The following is a 19,410-nucleotide window of genomic DNA, read 5'->3' as shown; positions in this document are numbered from 1 at the left end:
CATAATCGGGTAGTGATTTGGTTGAAAAACCAACTCCAATCATCGACTGCTTAACATCCTTAATCAAGCAAAATTAACCGATCTTTTATTCAAATTTGCCCCTAAGCTTAATTAAAGGTCGCAATTCATACCTTAAATTCAACTTCAACTAAAATATCAAATAATTTTAATATAAAAAAACAATGTAAGTATTTACAAATCACTAAATTCAGCCATCGATTTTGTATGGTATTAAAGAAGAAAAAAAAAAGCAAAAATTCAAATGAAAAAGCTCATTATAAAAAGTTAATGGTGTTTTTTCTCTGTACTCTCAAATTTATTCAATTCTCTCCCAAACCTTCAATAAAAACCTTAAATTTAATCTATAGTATTAGTTTTTTATTAAATTTTTAACCTTTAATTATCTATTAGCATTTTTATAAATTTTTAAAATCACGAATTGCACTTCTTACCTGAAATATTATTATTAGTATTATTATAAAGTAGCATAACTAAAATTAACCACAAAGAAGATTAGAAGGGAAATAATTGGTGTGAACACGTGCATGAAAGATGGAGCAGGCGTGAAGAATAGAAAAACTCACATCGGTCCTTGCGCTGCGCTCCCAACTTTTCCAACTCCACTCTCAACCTTTCCTCTTTTTCTCTGCCTTTTCTTCTAGAGAGACAGAAAACAAGAAAGCAGATCAACGTCGTAGGTGCTGACAATCACAAACCAAATAAGAAAAATTAAGTGAAACTAACAAAGAGAGAGAAAAATAATACAAGTTTTGAGATTCGTAAACTGTTGATGAAATTTTACCTCCAAAAAGACACAAATTTCCCTCAAGTCAGCTCTCTCTGTCTTCATTTGTAAAAAGAAGAATAGAAAAAAAAAAATAAAGGAAAAAAAAGCCTCACCCAATTCCTTACTTACTTGCCTCTCCAATTATATATCGTAAAGTACACAGCTTTCCCCTCTGCTCTGCTCAACAGCCACTCTTTTTAATCTTTTCCTCTCTTTTGGGTTCCTGATATGGACAGTGTATGGAAATCTTTTTGCCCTTTTTTTTTTCCAAACCCAGATTTGACATTGTTTCTCTAAACAGATAACCCAGAAAAGAAGGCGTTTCTGACACTGTTCCCTCTTTACTTACTTTACTTACTTCATTTGTAAGTCATGATCTCCACTGGAGTTGCTACTGGGAAACTGGGAAATCATTTCTTTATTTGCTTCTTTCTTCCTTTTAAAGGTTCTTTTTCTTCTTCTTCTACTCTTGTCTTTGGGATCTGAGATCGTCTTGGCTTATGGGTTTCCCATGTTTCTTCTTTTTGGAATACCTCTCTGTTTCTTGGCTTTCTGGTGTTGCTGCCTGCTGAAGGGTCTTTTTCTTCATTTATCTTCTCCCTGATACATAAAAACAAAAGACTTTCAGTTTGAAGTTCAATTCTGGGTTCATTTGTTTTTGTTTATTGGGAAAGGGTTTGGTATCTAATAGGGATCGGTGATTCCAGCTTTATTTCAATTCTACCTTTTCTCTTTTTGCTTCTTTTGCAAGTTGCCCAACTTGGGATTCTCCTCCTTCTCATATATTGGAGTTTGCAAGATTTCTTTATTTGGATTCCTCTCATTTCTGAAAAGCTGAGTATGACCAGATGGCGTTTTGACTGAGTTTACAGTGGCTCTGCTTTTTTATTTCAACATGAGATCTCTACTGGTCTCAGAGGTGATGATGCTTAATCTTGTCAAACCGTCTTTCCTCAAATGGATATTGTTGAGTTGCTTGCTTTCTTTCTCTCTGGGTTTGAAACAGTCTAATCAAGTCTGTGATTCAAAAGATTTACTGGCATTGAGAGGCTTTGTGAGTAGCCTTGCAAATAGTTCTGTTCTCTCTGTATGGTTAAATGAATCCAACTGCTGCAATTGGGATGGTGTGGATTGTGGATATGATGGCAACAGCTCGCTCACTAACAGAGTTACCAGGTTAGAACTGCCTAATATGAATCTGAAAGGGAAGATTTCACAATCACTTGGTGGCTTAGATCAGTTAATTTGGCTGAATCTATCATACAATCAGCTTGAAGGTGTATTGCCAACGGAATTCTCAAGCTTGAAGCAACTCCGGGTTTTGGATTTGAGTTACAATAAACTGTCAGGATCAGTCATCAATGCAACTTCAGGATTGAAATCTGTTCATGTTCTGAATATTTCCAGCAATTCATTCATTGGGGATTTTCCCCAGCTTGTAGGATTTCAAAATCTTGTTGCCTTCAACATAAGTAACAATTCTTTCACAGGCCAGTTTTCTTCACAGATTTGCAATTCCTCCAACATGATTCAGGTTGTTGATATTTCTCTGAACCGAATATCCGGCAATCTTCAAGGTGTGGACAACTGCAGCAAATCTCTCAAACATTTCCGCGCAGATAGTAACTTACTCACCGGCCATCTGCCAGATTCGTTGTATTCATTATCATCCATGGAGTATTTTTCAATCCCTGGGAACAGCTTCTTTGGCCAATTAAGCATGGAACTGAGTAAGCTTTCTAGGCTTAAATCCTTTATAGTATTTGGAAACAAGTTTTCTGGTGAACTTCCAAATGTGTTCGGTAATTTTTCAGAATTACAGGAGTTAGTTGCACATTCCAACTTGTTCTCTGGATTATTGCCTTCATCTGTGTCCTTGTGCTCAAAGCTCAGAGTGTTTGATCTTAGAAATAATTCTTTAACTGGTACTATAGATCTCAATTTTTCTAGGCTACCGAATCTCCAAATGCTTGATCTAGCCTCGAATCACTTTTCTGGGCCCCTACCAAATTCTCTATCTGATTGCCATGAACTGAAAACTCTTAGCCTTGCCAAAAACAAGTTAAGTGGTCAAATTCCTCGAGATTATGCAAAGCTTTCCTCTCTATCCTTTCTATCTTTGTCGAACAACAGTATTATAGACCTGAGTGGTGCATTATCTATTTTACAAAATTGCAAAAATCTGACTGTCCTTATTCTTACAAAGAACTTTCGTAATGAGGAAATTCCACAGAGTGAAACTGTTTTCAACAACTTGATGCTTTTGGCATTTGGTAACTGTGGTCTGAGAGGACCAATTCCAGGTTGGTTAGTAGGTTGCCAGAAATTAAGTATCCTCGACTTGTCTTGGAATCACTTAAATGGAAGTATCCCTGCTTGGATTGGTCAGCTGGAGAATTTGTTTTATTTGGATTTATCCAATAATTCTCTGACAGGAGAAATCCCAAAAAGCTTGACACAGATGAAAGCACTAATTTCCAAAAATGGCAGCTTGTCGGGTTCGACATCATCTGCTGGAATTCCCCTTTTTGTCAAACGAAACCAAAGCGCCACTGGTTTGCAATACAACCAAGCGTCAAGCTTTCCACCATCGATTTACTTGAGCTACAACAGAATTAATGGAACTATTTTTCCTGAAATTGGCAGATTAAAATGGCTGCACGTCTTGGATTTGAGTAGGAATAATATTACTGGCTCCATCCCGAGCACCATATCAGAGATGGAGAACTTGGAAACATTAGATTTGTCAAATAATGATCTTTATGGACAAATTCCAGCATCACTGAACAAGCTCACATTCTTGTCAAAGTTTAGTGTGGCAAATAATCACTTGGAGGGACCAATTCCTAATGGGGGGCAATTCCTAAGCTTTCCCAGCTCCAGCTTTGATGGTAATACAGGACTTTGTGGGGAAATTGACAACCCTTGTCATTCTGTTGATGGGTTAGAAACAAAACCCGAAACCAACAATTACTCAAAGAGAAAAGTTAATAGAAGCATCATTCTTTGCCTTACAGTCGGTGCAGCTGCAGCAATTCTCCTGCTCCTCACAGTGGTTCTACTCAAAATGTCCAAGAAAGATGTTGGAGACCGACGAAATAACAGGTTTGATGAGGAATTTGACAGGCCTGACAGGCTATCTGGAGCTCTTGGATCGTCAAAGTTGGTGCTCTTTCAGAATTCAGAATGCAAGGATCTTACAGTTGCAGAGTTGTTAAAAGCTACTTGCAATTTCAACCAAGCAAACATAATCGGCTGTGGTGGATTTGGCCTGGTTTACAAGGCCAGCCTTCCCAATGGTTCAAAAGCTGCGGTCAAGAGGCTTACAGGAGATTGTGGTCAGATGGAACGGGAATTCCAAGCTGAAGTAGAAGCTCTTTCTCGAGCGCAGCATAAGAACCTTGTTTCTCTTCAAGGATACTGCAAACATGGAAATGACAGGCTATTAATTTACTCCTACATGGAAAATGGAAGTTTGGACTATTGGCTTCATGAGGTTGTTGATGATGATTCAACACTAAAATGGGAAGCAAGACTCAAAATCGCTCAGGGTGCTGCTCATGGATTGGCTTACTTGCATAAGGAATGTCAGCCCAACATAATTCACCGAGATGTAAAATCGAGCAACATACTTCTAGACGACAGATTTGAAGCTCATTTAGCTGATTTTGGTCTTTCAAGATTACTCCGGCCGTATGACACTCATGTTACCACGGACTTGGTTGGGACTTTGGGTTATATTCCTCCTGAATACAGCCAGACATTAACTGCAACTTGCAGGGGTGATGTTTACAGTTTTGGCGTTGTTCTTCTTGAGCTTCTTACTGGTCGGAGGCCTGTAGAGGTATGCAAAGGTAAAGCCTGCAGGGATCTGGTGTCTTGGGTGATTCAGAAGAAATCAGAAAAGAGAGAAGAGGAGATTATTGATCCTGCAATTTGGGATACAAATAGCAAAAAACAGATTTTAGAGGTTCTTGGTATTACTTGTAAATGCATAGACCAAGATCCAAGGAAGAGACCTTCGATTGAAGAAGTTTCTTCATGGCTAGATGGTGTCACGTTGTAGGTTTTTCAACACTAAATGTTTGGCTTGCATTTCATCCTCATATTGGCTTGCATTTCATCCTCATATCAAAACTGGATTATGTATAGCAAAACCATTGAAGTCTATGAAGCACAACGAATCACCATCAAATGATGTAGGTACAATTGATGGAGGCTGTTCATAACTTGGTGACTTCTTTCTTTCTTTTTTTTTTTTTGGTGGGTGGGGGGGGGGGGGGGGGGCGGGGGGGCAGTATCAATACTTACAGTTGTAACTGAGTCCAAAACAAAGTTTTTTCTTTAACATGTTTTACTATTTGTAACTGAGTCCAAAACAAAGTTTTTTCTTTAACATGTTTTACTATTTGTAACTGAGTCCAAAACAAAGGTTTTTTCTTTAACATGTTTTACTATTTAGAATAGACATGTTTAGAAGGTGCCCACTAAACCAGTTCATTTGGATCAATTTTAGAAATGGAAGTTTTTTTATCTCAGAAATTACATTTTCACAGCAAAGAATCTTCCAGACTAAGTTCAATTGTCAACAGTTCACATTTCAACAACCACAAAAGATTACTATAATCAAAGTAGCAATTACTCGAGATATTTCTCGACCTTTTATGGCCCCCAACAAAATCCAAGAGTCGACTAACCAATACCAAACATTGATTCTTTTCTAATACGGCCTCCAAAAATTTCTTCTATATTTTCTTTGATTGTATGTTCCAAAATATAGCAATGTACTCAGCATTCAATAATATCTTTCCTAACTTTCAGCTTTGGATTCAAAATGTGAGACAACCAGTGTTTCATGCTATCAGAAAGCATCTATACTTGATAATAACAAAGTTTTACCTATCTTCCATCCATCCAGCTGTGTATCTATCTATCACATATATCCATCACAGAGAACAATCTGACTCACTTGACTTCAATGAACAGAACATGGCGATTTGCAATAGGGTCATATTTCTTGAGCTCAACCTTATCAGCCATCTTCCTGCTTTTCTTCTTGGCATAAAAAAAACCAGTCCTAGCAGTCGAGGAGAGTCTGACTATTTTGAAATCTTTCTTTCCCCCTTTCCTCCTTGTCTTCTTTTTCTTGGCTGGATCACCACCCCTTTTCCTACTTAACCTCTGCATTTGAATGCAATCGACAAGTTGGTTACATGATCAAATCAACAGTCACATTAACTTAACGAACAAATTACACAATATTATTCCCAAATCCCAATTACTTTTGTATTATTGTAAAAACTAAAGTTTTGAGAAAACATACCGAACTTCGATACAGAATAATCCCAACAGAAGATTTATCAGATTTTCACCATCATCTCATTTCGAAGATACAAACTCAATCAAATAAATATACCATATGGAACTGATACCAGGCAGAATGTGGGAATTTTGAAGGACATCATTCAGATACAGGTTAACATAAAAGGGGTAAACACTAGACACACACACTGTCGAAGCTAAAACGAGATACAGAACCAATCTATCCAATAGAAACGACTAACTAATAAAATTTTTGTACCTTTCTCTTTGTAGTGTCAGGAGCATATCTTTTGGCCATGCAAATTACGGATTCATAGCGAATTGATCTCTCCCGAGCCCTCTGTGACAACGATCCTGAAAATTTCAACAGACCCCCAAATGTTAGATTTCTCCGGCTTCTGTTTGGTTTGTTAGAAAGAAACTTTAAAACAAACCCCAGCAAACAAAATTCTCCCCAGAAGAGATTCTCGATTATGAAACTCGCTCTTGATTCCCGTTCTTTCTTGTCTCATGATTGTATAGATTAAAAAGAAAGAAAGAAAGAAAGAAAGAAATATTAAAGAGAGGTATGATGAATGGATTTGTGATGATGATTTTGGATGAAATGTTCGCAATTACCTTTGATATTGGGAACGACGCTCAGCGAGAGGGCAGCAGAGAAGGACAGAGAGTTGAAAGTGACTAAGTTTGGAAGAGCTGAAGACGCAGAATCACTGAGAAATCGATTCCTTTTTCCACAAGAAATCGCCAAGTCCAAACAAAACCTTTGAATTGTTGTCGCCATCATCTTCCATGAAAATGAACCCTTCTTTCTTTTTCATACTCTTCATAATCGGTTTGCTTATTTTTATTTCCCTAAATTATACAAAATACGTGTAAGCTTTATACTTTATTTCAAAATTATTTCATCACTTTTAAAAATTTTATTACCTCCCTTAAATTTATATAGTAAATAAGTAAATAAATATCTCTATCATTAATATTTTGTTTCAAATTTATATTTTCTCCTTACTCTACTTCCGTTTATGTTTATAACACTTCTCTAGTGTTTCTTTATCATTATTATTATTATTATTATTTTCTTTCTTCCTCAGGGTCCTCTTACTCTTCTTTTTCTCCTGACACGTAATATATGGAATTAGGAGTTTGTGCACTCTCGACGTGTATATTTCCATCATGGGGAGTTCTGATAACTCCCGACGACTAGTAAGCCGTTGGGAGTTCAATTTCAGTAATTTATAATTTTTCTTTTCATAAATTGAAATTTGAACTCCTGTCAGCTTTCTTTTAAAAAATTTTAATTTGTAATTTTTCTTAATTTGATCTAAATAACCTATAAAACATTATTAAGCAACTCAAACATATTCACATAATAAATAAAACAAACAAACAAAGTCCATACTATTCTTTATTACCTAAAATAGAGAAAAGTTACAAGATAGTTTACGAAATAAATATGTCTTCACAGATACATAAAAGAAAGAACATGAAAACAACATCAAGAAATATGTGTTTACAAATACATAAAAGAAAGAACATGAAAACAACGTCAAGAAATATGTTTTTACAAATACATAAAAGAAAGAACATGAAAACAATGTTTGGAACATAACATCTCTAATAACAACATTCCAACCTCATCTCCGAACAACATCCTACAATAAAACAAAAATATTCAAATGTCATAAACTTCCAGAAACAAACAAAAAACTCAAAGTTCAACTCCAAAACGAGTATAACCAAACTCAACCCACCCCCCACAACATTCAAACTTCATAAACATCCACAAACACACAAAAACTCCAAGTTCAACTCCAAAAAGAGTATAACCAAATTCTACCCAACCCCCACAACATTCTCGACACTCATAAACATCCAAAAAACTCCAACTTCAACTCCAAAATGAGTATAACCAAACTCTACTCACCCCCACAATATTCGAACTTCATAAACATCAACGAGCACACAAAAACTCTAACTTTCCCCCCAAAACAATTATAACCAAACTCAACCCACTCCTCAAACATTCAAACTTCATAAATATCCACAAACACACAAAAAACTTCAACTTTTCCCCCAAAAACAATTATAACCAAACTCAACCCACCTTTATAGCATTCAAACTTCATAAATATTCACAAACACACAAAAACTCTTAGTTCAACTCCAAAACGAGTATAACCAAACTCAACCCACCCCCACAACATTCTAACTTCATAAACATCCACAAACACACAAAGAACTCCAACTTTTCCCCAAAAAAAGTTTTAACCAAACTCAACACACCCCCCACAACATTCAAACCTCATAAACAACCCCAAACATACAAATAACTCCAACTTTTCCCCCAAAACAATTATAATCAAACTCAACCCACCCCCACAACATTCAAACTTCATAAACATCCACAATACCCCCAAAAACTCCAAGTTCAACTCCAAAACAAGTATAACCAAAGTCTACCCACCCTCACAATATTCCTGACGCTCATAAACATTTGGGAGGAAAAAAAATAAAAAATAAAACTCCAGGTTCAACTCCAAAATGAGTATAACCAAACTTTACCTACCCCCACAACATTCAAACTTCATAAACATCCACGAGCACATAAAAAGTTCTAACTTTCCCCCCCAAAACAATTATAACCAAACTCAACCCACCCTCCACAACATTCAAACTTCATAAATATCCGCAAGCACACAATAACAACAAAAAACACATCAAAATCCAGTTGTTTGACTACCATAACTGCAGGAAGGCCAACAATTCTTTATCATAAAGCTACTCGTAAAACATAACTACTTTGCTACCATAACTGCAGGATAGTAACATATTAGACAACTAGATAATGAAGTAATCATACCTAATTTGATGGTCCTCCTCTTTGTAATCGTATCATGTCTTCAATCATTTTTTTCATTTCTTCCATTTGTTTTGCATGATCCTCTCTCATTCATTTTTTAACGTCTTCAAGTTTCTTAATCCTCAATTGAGACTGTTCGAAATTGACTTTCAATTCCCTCACCTCCCTACTTTCCATTCCTTTAGTAAATGACGAACTTGATGAGCTGCTACCCCTTCTTGACTTAGGTTTAAGGCCCCATCCTAGGCCTTTTACATTTACATCTTCATTTTCAATTGGAACTTGTAGATCGTTTATATGATTCAACATCTCATTTTCTTCAACAATATTGCCCTCTATACTATTTACTTCAACATTATGTATTGAATGAGTTGTATGACTTTCAAAACCTCTAGATAAGTTAGCTGACTTTCCATGATATACTCATTCACAGTATGAAGGAGATATTTCATATGTTAATAGATGTCGCTCCACAACATCTAATGTTTCCCACATTGAATTCATACAATTCTTGCATGGACATCTTATTCGTCTGAAATCATTAACATGAAACTTTGCCACATCTAAAAATTGGGATACTTCTTCTCTATACTTGATAACTTATTTCTTAGTTTGATCAATTCTTTATTCATCCTTAAAAATAAACCTTTTCTGACCAACTTGTAATCCAAAACAATAACTTGTATTAACTAAAATGTCGAAAGTTCATATCATCACATTCGTCATGCATTAAAAATAATTGAAATTGGTGGAGGAATACAATTAGCACAAAGGATTTTGTTTAAAAAAAGTATCTTAATAGCTATTTGATTTTGAAATTTAAGCTCATGGATGTTACTTCCATCTATGAAAAATTAGGAATTCTTACATTAATGTTAGTGACTCTGACAAGCAAGGTGTTTTCAATCCAAGTGTTTGACAATTCAAATTTGACAAGCAAAATTGAAAGAAATAAAAAGATCCCAAATATATTTATTACTTTTGGCTCTATGTGTTGTTATGGAGAATCAAATGATGAAAAGAAACACATACTTTTACCTTAATTCTTTATTTATTTTTTTTAAAGTAATACTTTGAATTAGATATAAGGTTTTTTTTTAAAAAAAAAAAAACTATGGTTGATCTTTCGGTTTTATTAAATCATGATAGTAAAAGTTAAAGCAAATATAGTTCAATTGGCTAAAGTGTTATTATTAAAAAAATAAAAAATAAAAAAAAGTCCAATGTTTAAATCTTCTGTGTCACAGTGATCTTGTAATAGATATAATAAAAAGTCTCTAATTCGTTCAAAATATAATAACTTGAAGAAGACAAAGAGAAAATGAAAAAAGTAATTTGGAAAAAAAAAACTGATAAGAATTCCTAAATTTCCATGTAAATAATACTATGGGAATAATTAATTTTTATCATATGGAGTAAACTTTCCACTGTTATTAGAAAAACACTATTTTAGTTAAATACAATTCTTAAATAAAAAAAAAAAAGAAAAAAAAAAAAGAAGAAGACATTATCGCAAGAAGACGACCAACGGATAAGGAACGAATTTACCGGCAAAGACGACGAACAGGCAAAGAACAGTAGCAACAGGGCAGTGGACAAATGGATGATAGAACGAAGATCGATCAGACGAATGGACGACGAACCTGTGAACAGTTATGAAAGAACAACAGCGGAAGACGAACAACGCGCTACTCTCTCTTTCATCTGGTAGATGAACCTAGGGTTTTGAAGAAGAAGGCAGATCTGATCTGCCTTATTAGATTTGGAAATTTTAGAACTCATCTCCCAACGGTTATCGTGAGCTGTCGGGAGATCCAACAGGAGTTTCTAACAAACTCCCGATGAATTATTTAACTCGTCGGGAGTTTGGCTAATTCCCAACGCATACTGTCCAGCTGTCGTGAGTTATTGCTAACTTCCAAAGCATATTGTCTACTCATCGGGAGATCAAAAATATCTCCCAACGACTTATATATGGCGTCGAGAGTTATTGCTAACTCTTGATGCTACTTACGTAGTCGGCCGAGACCCTCTCCCCCGACAACGAATCTCCGGACGGTGATTTTAGGTGTCGGAAGAGCCTCTTTTTCTTGTAGAGATGACTTGAAAATAATTGATTGTTTTTGTGTTAAATTTTTTTGCTAATTATGTTTGGCATGCTAAAAAATGAGAAAGCTTATCTTGTTTATATAAAATTTTGAAAGATGGGGAAAATAAAAACAAGTGAGGGAAATTTTAGAGATCGAAGAAAGGAAAAAAGATAAACAAATGGTAAGGTGTTAGACTATAGATTGAAGTAAATGGTAAAAAATGGAATAGGGAGCTAAAGAGGTATAGATAAATGGATTTCGTCCAACGATGATATTTTTTTAACTTTTGTTAAAGGTTAATGGTAGTGATTCAACTTTGAAAGTTCATGAATATATTTGAAATAACTTATTCACGATCTTTGTCCATATAATAATGATATAAGTATGTTTGACCTTCATTTTTTTTTAATTAAGGGTATTAATAAAAAATAAAAAAATAAAAAAGAAAAAAGAAAGAAAGTTTATAGGTATTTTTTAAGCAAAGTATTAAAAGTTGTTTTGGTCCAAAACTAACGTAAAAAGATTAAGGGTATTAATAAAATTCTTGAAAAATCATGGATGTTTTCTATAATTTGATCTTTTTATTTATGGTTTTCTTTTGTTCATTTCTAAATTTTGAAAATGTTATTATTTCTTTTTTGGAAAAAAATGGTATAATCGTACATATGACTCAAAGTATTAGGTTGAAATGAGATGTTACCTACTTTATAAATTTTAACATTTTTATCATTTTTCTTATGTCATATGTGGGTGAAATTACTAGAACGGAACCTTGTGATGCAGATTGGGCCTTTCACTCACTCTCTCTCACTTTCGATCTCCTCCCTCTCTTTGGCTCTCTTCCTTGATGAGATTGAAAAAATTACCACCTCTATCTTTCAAATGGATATCTACACTTAGAAAGTCACAACCACTCGATAAAGTGCAATATGGAAATTTATGAAAAATGTAAGGACAAGAGGGACATGTAAAGATTCTCCCCACATAGCGTCTTTTAATATAGCAGGGATTAAGGGTAGGTTTGAACATTTATTAAAAGTTTAATTTAATCTCTCAACCTTTGAGAGCAATGGCAAAGTTCACAAATTTTTTTGAAGGGGAATTGTTAAGTTGCACTTAATCTTCATACTCCCAGTTCCATATACACACAAAAAAAATGGTTTTTTAAATAAAAAATTACTATGTGTCAATTTTTTATTGAGTACAGCAGAGGCTACACAATATATGGATGCAACCCCGACTGCATCTAAGTATTTTTCCCCTTTTTGAATGAATTATACAATAATATACAAATATTTTTTTAAATTAGTTAAAGAAAAGGTCCTTTTTTTCATTTGTCCACAACTTATTTGATAAAAGGAAATTTTAAAAGGTCATTTAATATCAGATTCTACTGAGAGAATTTTCAATATGTCCACATATAAGAAGTCATGTCGGCAGAACTGTCCCGTGTCGGACCACCGCCACGACCATCCAAGTCGGCGGTGCCGGCGACGAGATGAACCAGCGACGGACCCACGGGGGAGAAGAACGGAGCCTGCAGATTCTCCTGGGGGCTCGGAAAGGCCAAGCCGGAGTAGTTAAGGTTGTTGGTGGAGAAACAGGTCACGTGCAGCTCGTGCTCCCTTGTGCTGTCGCCGTCGGCGGCGTCGGCAGCGGCGGAGGGGTAGGGGGATGAGTCGAGAAGAGGAGGCAGAGACACCGAGGAAGGAGAACTGGGTTCGGGATTTGGGCGAGTCTTTTTCATTGTGCCGCCGTGCATGGCGGTGCCGTTGCCGGAGCCTGTTTTCTTGAAAACTCTGGATATCACCCATTCATCCTGGTTCCCAAGCAGTGCATGTCATAAATTTCTTCTCTAATATCCAAAATTTATACATATCATTTTGATCCAATATTTAAGATTTATTTCATTTTTTTTAATAAAGAAATAATACTTTTTAGCCTCTAGATTTTGACTCTGATTTCTATTTGATCTCTAAGTTCTAAAAAACAATCTTTAAATTTTGTTTCAATTTAGTCTCTAAATTTCAAAAACTTATAATTTTACACTTGAGATTTGAATTTTATTTCAATTTGGTAGATTTCAAGATTTTATAATTTTAATATCAATTTTTCATTAAATACTTACTTTCAATTATTGACGTCAATTTCTATTAATTAATTAAAATTAATTAGAAGTGAAATTTTAAATTTAATTTTAAAATTGATAAAAAAAATAATAAAAATTAATTAATTATAATCTTTAACGATTTTTAATTTATTAACATAAATAAACTCTAAAAGATAGAAAATGAGTACTTAATGAAAAATAAATTTCGAGACATAGGGACCAAATTGAAGCAAAATTCAAATGTCAAGGGTAAAATTGCGTCATTTTAAAATCTAGTGACTAAATTAAAACTAAATTCAAGACTCAAGGACTAAGTGGACAATATTTTAAACTCTAGACTAATAGAAACTAGACCTAGACCCAAAATCTAGGGACCAAAAAGATATTAATTTAAATTTTTAAATTTTTAATAAATCTTCAAAGTAGGTTTTTTTTTTTTTTTTTTAATTTCTAAAGTTTATCAAACTTCCATTCGAACAACCAGTGTTATCGTATTTTCAAAATTTTGTGTGGAGAAAAATTTAATAGAGCCAAAATATTTGTAAAATTATGCAAAATAATCGTGTATTTTGGGATCTGTCTCAATCAGATATAAATGTTGTAATTTTCAACATCATTTGCACATTAATTGAAATTGCAGTTGATATGTACAAAACTATGCTTATAACACATTTTTATATGATAGTGATGTTTGGTAATTGATTTTATTCTAGGAATATTGATTATTATAAAACTTTTCTAAACATAAAAACTTAATTAAGATTAAAGTTACAAAATGTCAAAACAAAAAAAAATGTAATTTGATTTGTGTTCCATCCAAATAATTATCATGAACTCAAGGGAAAAAAAAATTAAATAGTACATCACAAAAACACACATATGTAATATGAACAAAAAGATGAGTAATATTAAATGTAACCTAGGCTGCACATAAGATTTATACTTCCTTTTTTTTAGTAAAAAAGATATATTTTAATTTTTTGTTTTAAAATTTTAAAAGAAGTTGACACGTATCAATTTTTCATTGAGTACAATAGAAGCTACACAAGAGATGGTACAGTGGAGTTTTTTCCTAAAAAGATATGCAATTTTCTTAAAGGAAAAGTGGACATAGGATGAATATAATCTTGATATGCATTTTCTTTTCCTTTGAAGAGCTCTTATTTTCAAGTTTTGGTGCATAAATGTAATGCCAAATTTGTGCAAAAGGAAATCTACATAAATAACTTTTATCAAAATCAAGGACCGTCCATTTTTGAAAAAGTTGAGACCTTTGTTTGTTGTGATCGTATGACTTTTTATTTTCAATTTTTAAAAATAAAAGATAAAAAAAATGAAAACTTATTTTTATCTTAAGAATTTTGACTAAAAATTTAACTCTTTTACTTAATATATACGTAAACCATGTAAGAAATTAAGAGAAAGTTAGATTAATTTTCAAAAATTTAAAACAAAAGCTCAAAGGTTACCAAATGAGACCTAACTTACAAATTTTGTCTTTAAACTTTGAGTTTTATATCTATTTAATCTTTTTAAATTTTCAACATTATAAATTTAACTTTCAAAAAATTTTAAAATTCACAAATCTACTATATCGACAATTTTTTTCGACATTTCAAAGTTTCATCATACACAAAAATATATATATATATATATATCTCATTGATCAAATGATTTTGATAAATTTTGAATTTGGAATTTATTAGATACAAAATTGAAAGTTTAGAAATCTATTAATACTTTTGAAACTTCACAAACTAAACAAACACATGCATAAAAGTTCAAAAATTAAATTTATATTTTTTGAAAAAAAAAACTATATATGTAATTTAGTCTTTGTATAATATGAAACAATAATTTTTTAGTCGAATTTATCTATGTATTTTCATATTTATCATAAAGATTTAGTTGCATGGGAAAATTTTAAAGTGTAAATTTAACATTTTAAAATAAAGATAAACTCAAAGATATATAAAGAAGAATGATTTTTTCTTAAAAAAAAGAAAATAAAATAAAAGAAAAGAAAAAAGTAATAAATAATAAACAAGGATGAGTACGTTTCCTTTCATGTAGCTAAATTTAAGAAGGTTCAAAAGAATTAAAATAGATGAATAAATACACACCACTCATAGGTCTATAAAATTGATGAGGAAAATAAATGGAATGGGACATAACATAAATTTCATTTATGAAATTATTATTATTATTCTCAAACATTAAAACCATATTCAATATAAAAGAAATTAAAACCACACCATTGAAATTGGTCCTCCATCAAAATAAGGTGCAATAAATGCTCTGAAATACCATATATTATAAACCATTAATATAATTAAAATTTTTTATCATTACTTCACCTACTAGAACGATATTTACTGGTTGCTTTAGTAAATTAAGTAAACTTGTTTATTTTTTATTTTTTAAATATCTATAAGCTTTAAAGTAAAAAATAGATTTATATACTTTCCGAAGTTTGTAATTTTTAAAAAGTGTCTAATAAATCTTTAAACTTTCCATTAATCTTGTAATTATTTCTAAAATTTTTAATTTTGTATCTAATAGTTTATTGTCTTAAGATTTGTTTAGTATAACTTTCAAGTATTTAATTTTAAAAATAAGTGATTTTTTATTTTTTTTAAAAAAATTGAATTGTTTTGACAACCAATTTAAAGTGTTTTGTAAACTGGTTTTTATTAAAAGATCTTAAATAAAAATGAATTTTTTTTTTTAATGTCAATCCAAATGCGCCCTTATTCAATATATATTTTTAAATTCACGAATCTATAAAATACATAACATTGAAACTTTTATGTTCCATTAGACACATGTAGTTTAAATGTAAATCTAATAGATCGGTTTTCAATTTTTTTAAAAAAAAAATTGAATAAATCAGATACCTATTAGATACAAAAATTAAAAATTTAAGAATTTATTAAACATTTTTAAAAATTTAGGTATCAAATATGGGTACTATGCTAAAAAAAAATACCAAATCAATAACTAAATTTATAATTTAATCGGCATCTAATTAAAAAAAACTTTATTTCTATTTGAAAAAAAGTTAATTAATTATATATTTAGAAAACAAAATCAAAACCCACCCTCTTACATAAATTATAACGAATTCAAGAGTAATTAATGGAGAGTACTGTTAGACTTAATAATTAAATATATAACAACACATTTAAAAAAATTATAAATATAATTAAATCTATCATTAGTAAACTCTCGTTAACAGCATTGTTAATGAGTTTGGTTGTTATATTTATCAGTGTCCTATTCGGATGGATTTAGTTTTTTTTTTTTTTTTAAAAAAAAAAAAAACCAATAAATTGATTCATTAATGCAAGCATGAAATTGAAAATAGACAGTGGAAAGAGATGGGTGAGTGGACGTTGATATGATCAAAATTTATTTAAAGTAAATAAAAAAGAATTAATTAAACTATCAACGTCGACGGCGACTGGGAAGAGGAGAGAGAGAGAACCTTGGAGGTAGCGGCGGAGAGAAAATGGTAAGAGAATTTTCCGGCGAGACGAAATTCATGCATAACCCAGTTGGATTTTTGGCCTTTTGGAGCTCTGCCTTGGTAAAAAACAAGGGTTTTCTTCATCCCTATTAAGGAGTTGGTTTTTGAGCTCATTATTTCCCGGTCTTTTCCGGTAGCCTTCCAGTACCCGGCTTCCGTCGCCCGGTTCGTTCTCAACCCGGTTGGGTATTTCCGGTCTCTTAAGCTGAAGAAATACCACTCCTTCTCTCCCATCGATGCTTTCTCTGTTTAACCCCTCACAGCTTTTAATTAACTTTACAACATGTTTTATTAATTTTTATTTTTATTTTCATCTCAATAACGACAAACAAATTATATTTCTTTCAAAAGTTACAAAATTATGTCTTGAAACTTTCATTTCAAAACTATATGTGGTAGAAGTAAAAATATGCTTAAAAATTTCTTACTAAAATTAGGACTCGGAGCCTGTTAAAATAAATTTTTGGATTACGCCACACCGCTATGTTATCGTTGGGAATCTCAATTTCCATACAAAATTCTAACAGCCAATTTAGTTTTTTTTTCCCTAACTTTTAGTTTTTATTTTTTAATCAATATAATATTTTCAAAAACCAAATAAATTTTTGAAAATTTTTTAAAAAAATTATAAATTAGTTTTAGATTTTTAAATTTGATTAAGAATTCAACTCCAAACCATTTTAAAGAAATGAGAAAATAATAATTTTCAAAAATAAAAAGATTATCAAACGATACCTTGGTTTTTGTAAATTCAAATTTATAACCATTACTTCCACCTCTAAATTTTATTCTTTGTTATCTAACTTTTACCAAAGTTTTCAAAAAAGAAAAACAGAAATAAAATTTTGAAAATAAAGAAAACTATCTTGTAATTATTTATAGAATCTAAGTAAGAATCAAACTTTTTTCCTTTAAGAAAAATACAAAGTATCGTTAAAAAAATAGAGAGAAAATAAACTTGATTTTAAAAATAAAAAGCTAAAGTTCCATTTCATAACTATTTCGTTTTCTTTTGTTTTTTAAAATTAAGCATATAAACACTACTTCTATTTTAAATTTTTTTTTATTTGTTATCTAATTTTTTATCAATGATTTATAAAATTTAAACCAAAATTTTTAAACTAAAAAAAGTAACATTTAAAAACTTATTTTAAAATTAGGTTTTATTTTTTAAAAAAACGAAATAATTATTAAATGGAGCTGAATGATAAAAAAAAAAAAAACAATAATAATTCCATAATTTTGGAAAGAATAAGAATATTTTTGAAAGAGAGGTTCAAAATTCATAGATGAGGTCAAAGGCTAAAAGAAATCCGTTGAGAGAGAGAGAGAGAGGCTGACCAGGGAGGTCCCATGGCTCGGACTTGTTAAGGTCCACATGGGCAATGGCGGGCGTAGAGAAATTGGAGTTCAGCACCTTCTTCAAAAGGTAATGCCCGATCAGCTCTTCGTCCGTCGGGTGGAACCGGAACCCCGGTGGCAGGTACCTGTCCGAGCTCTGCTTCCCGCCGCTGCCTTCCATGGAGGTTAATCGGAGTAGAGACAGAGAGAGAGAGAGAGAGAGAGAGAGAGAGAGTGTTATTGGCGTTTAGGGAATTGTTGATGAAAGTGCAAGCCTCAAAATCCAACCTTTTTATATATCCCTACATCACCCTGCTTTTATCCTTGTTTTTATATCCAACTTTTTCTCATATTATATATATATATATAATAGGTGAAAATTATTTAGGTATCTCTAACGAGTTGTCACGTGACAAACTTTTCTTTTATATTTACGTTTAATCCTCAGTAATCCTATTGAGGAGGAAAAAGTTATCAATCTAATTATGTTTTATTATTATGTGGAACCCACATTTCTCTTTTTTTACCAACTTTTCATCATTTACTCTTTTTATTACGTTTTTCTATGGAAGTATACAACGGTAATGGATTTTTTTTTATTACAGTAGTATCAATGTCTAGTAAATATAATTAAAAGAATTTCATTCTCTTTGAGATTGAAGGTCATTATAATTAATACATGAATGTAAACTCATTACAATTAACGTGTGATTAAGTAATTAATAAGTTGGAGAGATTGTTGTGTATTTAAATATTTTCTTAGTTCAATCATTTAAGGTGATAAACTGAACCATCACCTTTAGAATGTTAATTTGTGTGACCTTTATCTCAAATTAGCATTGTTATTAGTCACAATTTATTTACTATGGGGTTCACCCTCTCTTAATTAAAAACATTAAATTTCTTAACCAAATTATTTTTAAAAAAAAAATTGAAAACACTTAGGTGGAAAAAAAATTGTTGTGAAAATAGTATTTCCAAAATTAATTATAAAAAACCATGGTTATTTAGAGAAAGAAAAATTTTAAAATTACATAAATTTTGATTTCAATCTTTGATGGCATGATTCAGTTTTTCCATACTCATCCCCACCCATGAGTAGGAAAAGAAAACCATATTTTTAGGTCTCATTTGATAACCATTTGATTTTTTGTTTTTATTTTTGAAAATTAAATTTATTTCATCCACATTTCTTACCATAATTTACATATTTATGAAGTCCAATAGTTAAATTATTAGCCAAATTTCAAATTCCAAAAATAACCTTTTGAAAGCTACATTTTTTAATTCTCAAAATTTGACTTATTTTAAAACTATTGTTGAAAATTAGATAACAAATGAAGAAATTTAGAGACGGAAATAGTGTCT

General features: G+C 31.7%; 3 protein-coding genes across 4 annotated transcripts; 1 reads left to right on the top strand and 2 right to left on the bottom strand.

The window, feature by feature from the left end:
- Positions 1-448: 448 nt before the first annotated feature.
- On the bottom strand, positions 449-6,997 carry LOC120072240. 2 transcript variants are annotated; one of them, XR_005480393.1, is made up of 4 exons: positions 6,728-6,997; positions 6,369-6,463; positions 5,687-5,968; positions 449-658 (listed from the first exon to the last, which is right to left on the bottom strand). XR_005480393.1 is itself a non-coding variant. In XM_039024660.1 (3 exons), exons 1-3 carry the CDS (start codon positions 6,894-6,896, stop codon positions 5,753-5,755), a joined length of 480 nt encoding a protein of 159 aa, XP_038880588.1. In that variant the 5' UTR covers positions 6,897-6,993; the 3' UTR covers positions 5,582-5,752. The 2 variants fall into 2 exon arrangements, 1 of the variants encoding a protein (XP_038880588.1); XM_039024660.1 differs by lacking the exon at positions 449-658 and having other exon boundaries at positions 5,582-5,968; positions 6,728-6,993.
- Positions 651-4,982, top strand: LOC120072231 (phytosulfokine receptor 2). The gene has a single exon (XM_039024649.1). The coding sequence runs from the start codon at positions 1,683-1,685 to the stop codon at positions 4,851-4,853; it is 3,171 nt and encodes a 1,056-aa protein (XP_038880577.1). The 5' UTR covers positions 651-1,682; the 3' UTR covers positions 4,854-4,982.
- Positions 6,998-12,308: 5,311 nt separating the features above from the next.
- On the bottom strand, positions 12,309-18,318 carry LOC120091510 (protein CUP-SHAPED COTYLEDON 2-like). The gene is made up of 3 exons (XM_039049582.1): positions 18,043-18,318; positions 16,660-16,946; positions 12,309-12,881 (listed from the first exon to the last, which is right to left on the bottom strand). The coding sequence occupies exons 1-3, from the start codon at positions 18,221-18,223 to the stop codon at positions 12,468-12,470; spliced, it is 882 nt and encodes a 293-aa protein (XP_038905510.1). The 5' UTR covers positions 18,224-18,318; the 3' UTR covers positions 12,309-12,467.
- Between the last annotated feature and the right edge of the window lie 1,092 nt (positions 18,319-19,410).

The sequence above is a fragment of the Benincasa hispida genome, chromosome 1 (assembly GCF_009727055.1).
Source record: "Benincasa hispida cultivar B227 chromosome 1, ASM972705v1, whole genome shotgun sequence".
NCBI lineage: Eukaryota > Viridiplantae > Streptophyta > Magnoliopsida > Cucurbitales > Cucurbitaceae > Benincasa > Benincasa hispida.
Note: the sequence above shows the minus strand (reverse complement) of the source record. Positions and strands in the feature narration are given on the sequence as shown.

Bases quoted from the DNA above. Each gene is read 5' to 3' on its own strand.
- LOC120072231 (XM_039024649.1), top strand. From the start codon at position 1,683: ATGAGATCTCTACTGGTCTCAGAGGTGATGATGCTTAATCTTGTCAAA.
- LOC120072240 (XM_039024660.1), bottom strand. From the start codon at position 6,896: ATGATGGCGACAACAATTCAAAGGTTTTGTTTGGACTTGGCGATTTCT. The intron at 6,464-6,727 runs GTAATTGCGAAC...TGAAATTTTCAG, and splicing joins CGTCGTTCCCAATATCAAAG to GATCGTTGTCACAGAGGGCT. The intron at 5,969-6,368 runs GTACAAAAATTT...ATTCAAATGCAG, and splicing joins CTGACACTACAAAGAGAAAG to AGGTTAAGTAGGAAAAGGGG.
- LOC120091510 (XM_039049582.1), bottom strand. From the start codon at position 18,223: ATGGAAGGCAGCGGCGGGAAGCAGAGCTCGGACAGGTACCTGCCACCG. The intron at 16,947-18,042 runs GTCAGCCTCTCT...GGGGTTAAACAG, and splicing joins CGAGCCATGGGACCTCCCTG to AGAAAGCATCGATGGGAGAG. The intron at 12,882-16,659 runs GTTCTCTCTCTC...CTTGGGAACCAG, and splicing joins TCTCCGCCGCTACCTCCAAG to GATGAATGGGTGATATCCAG.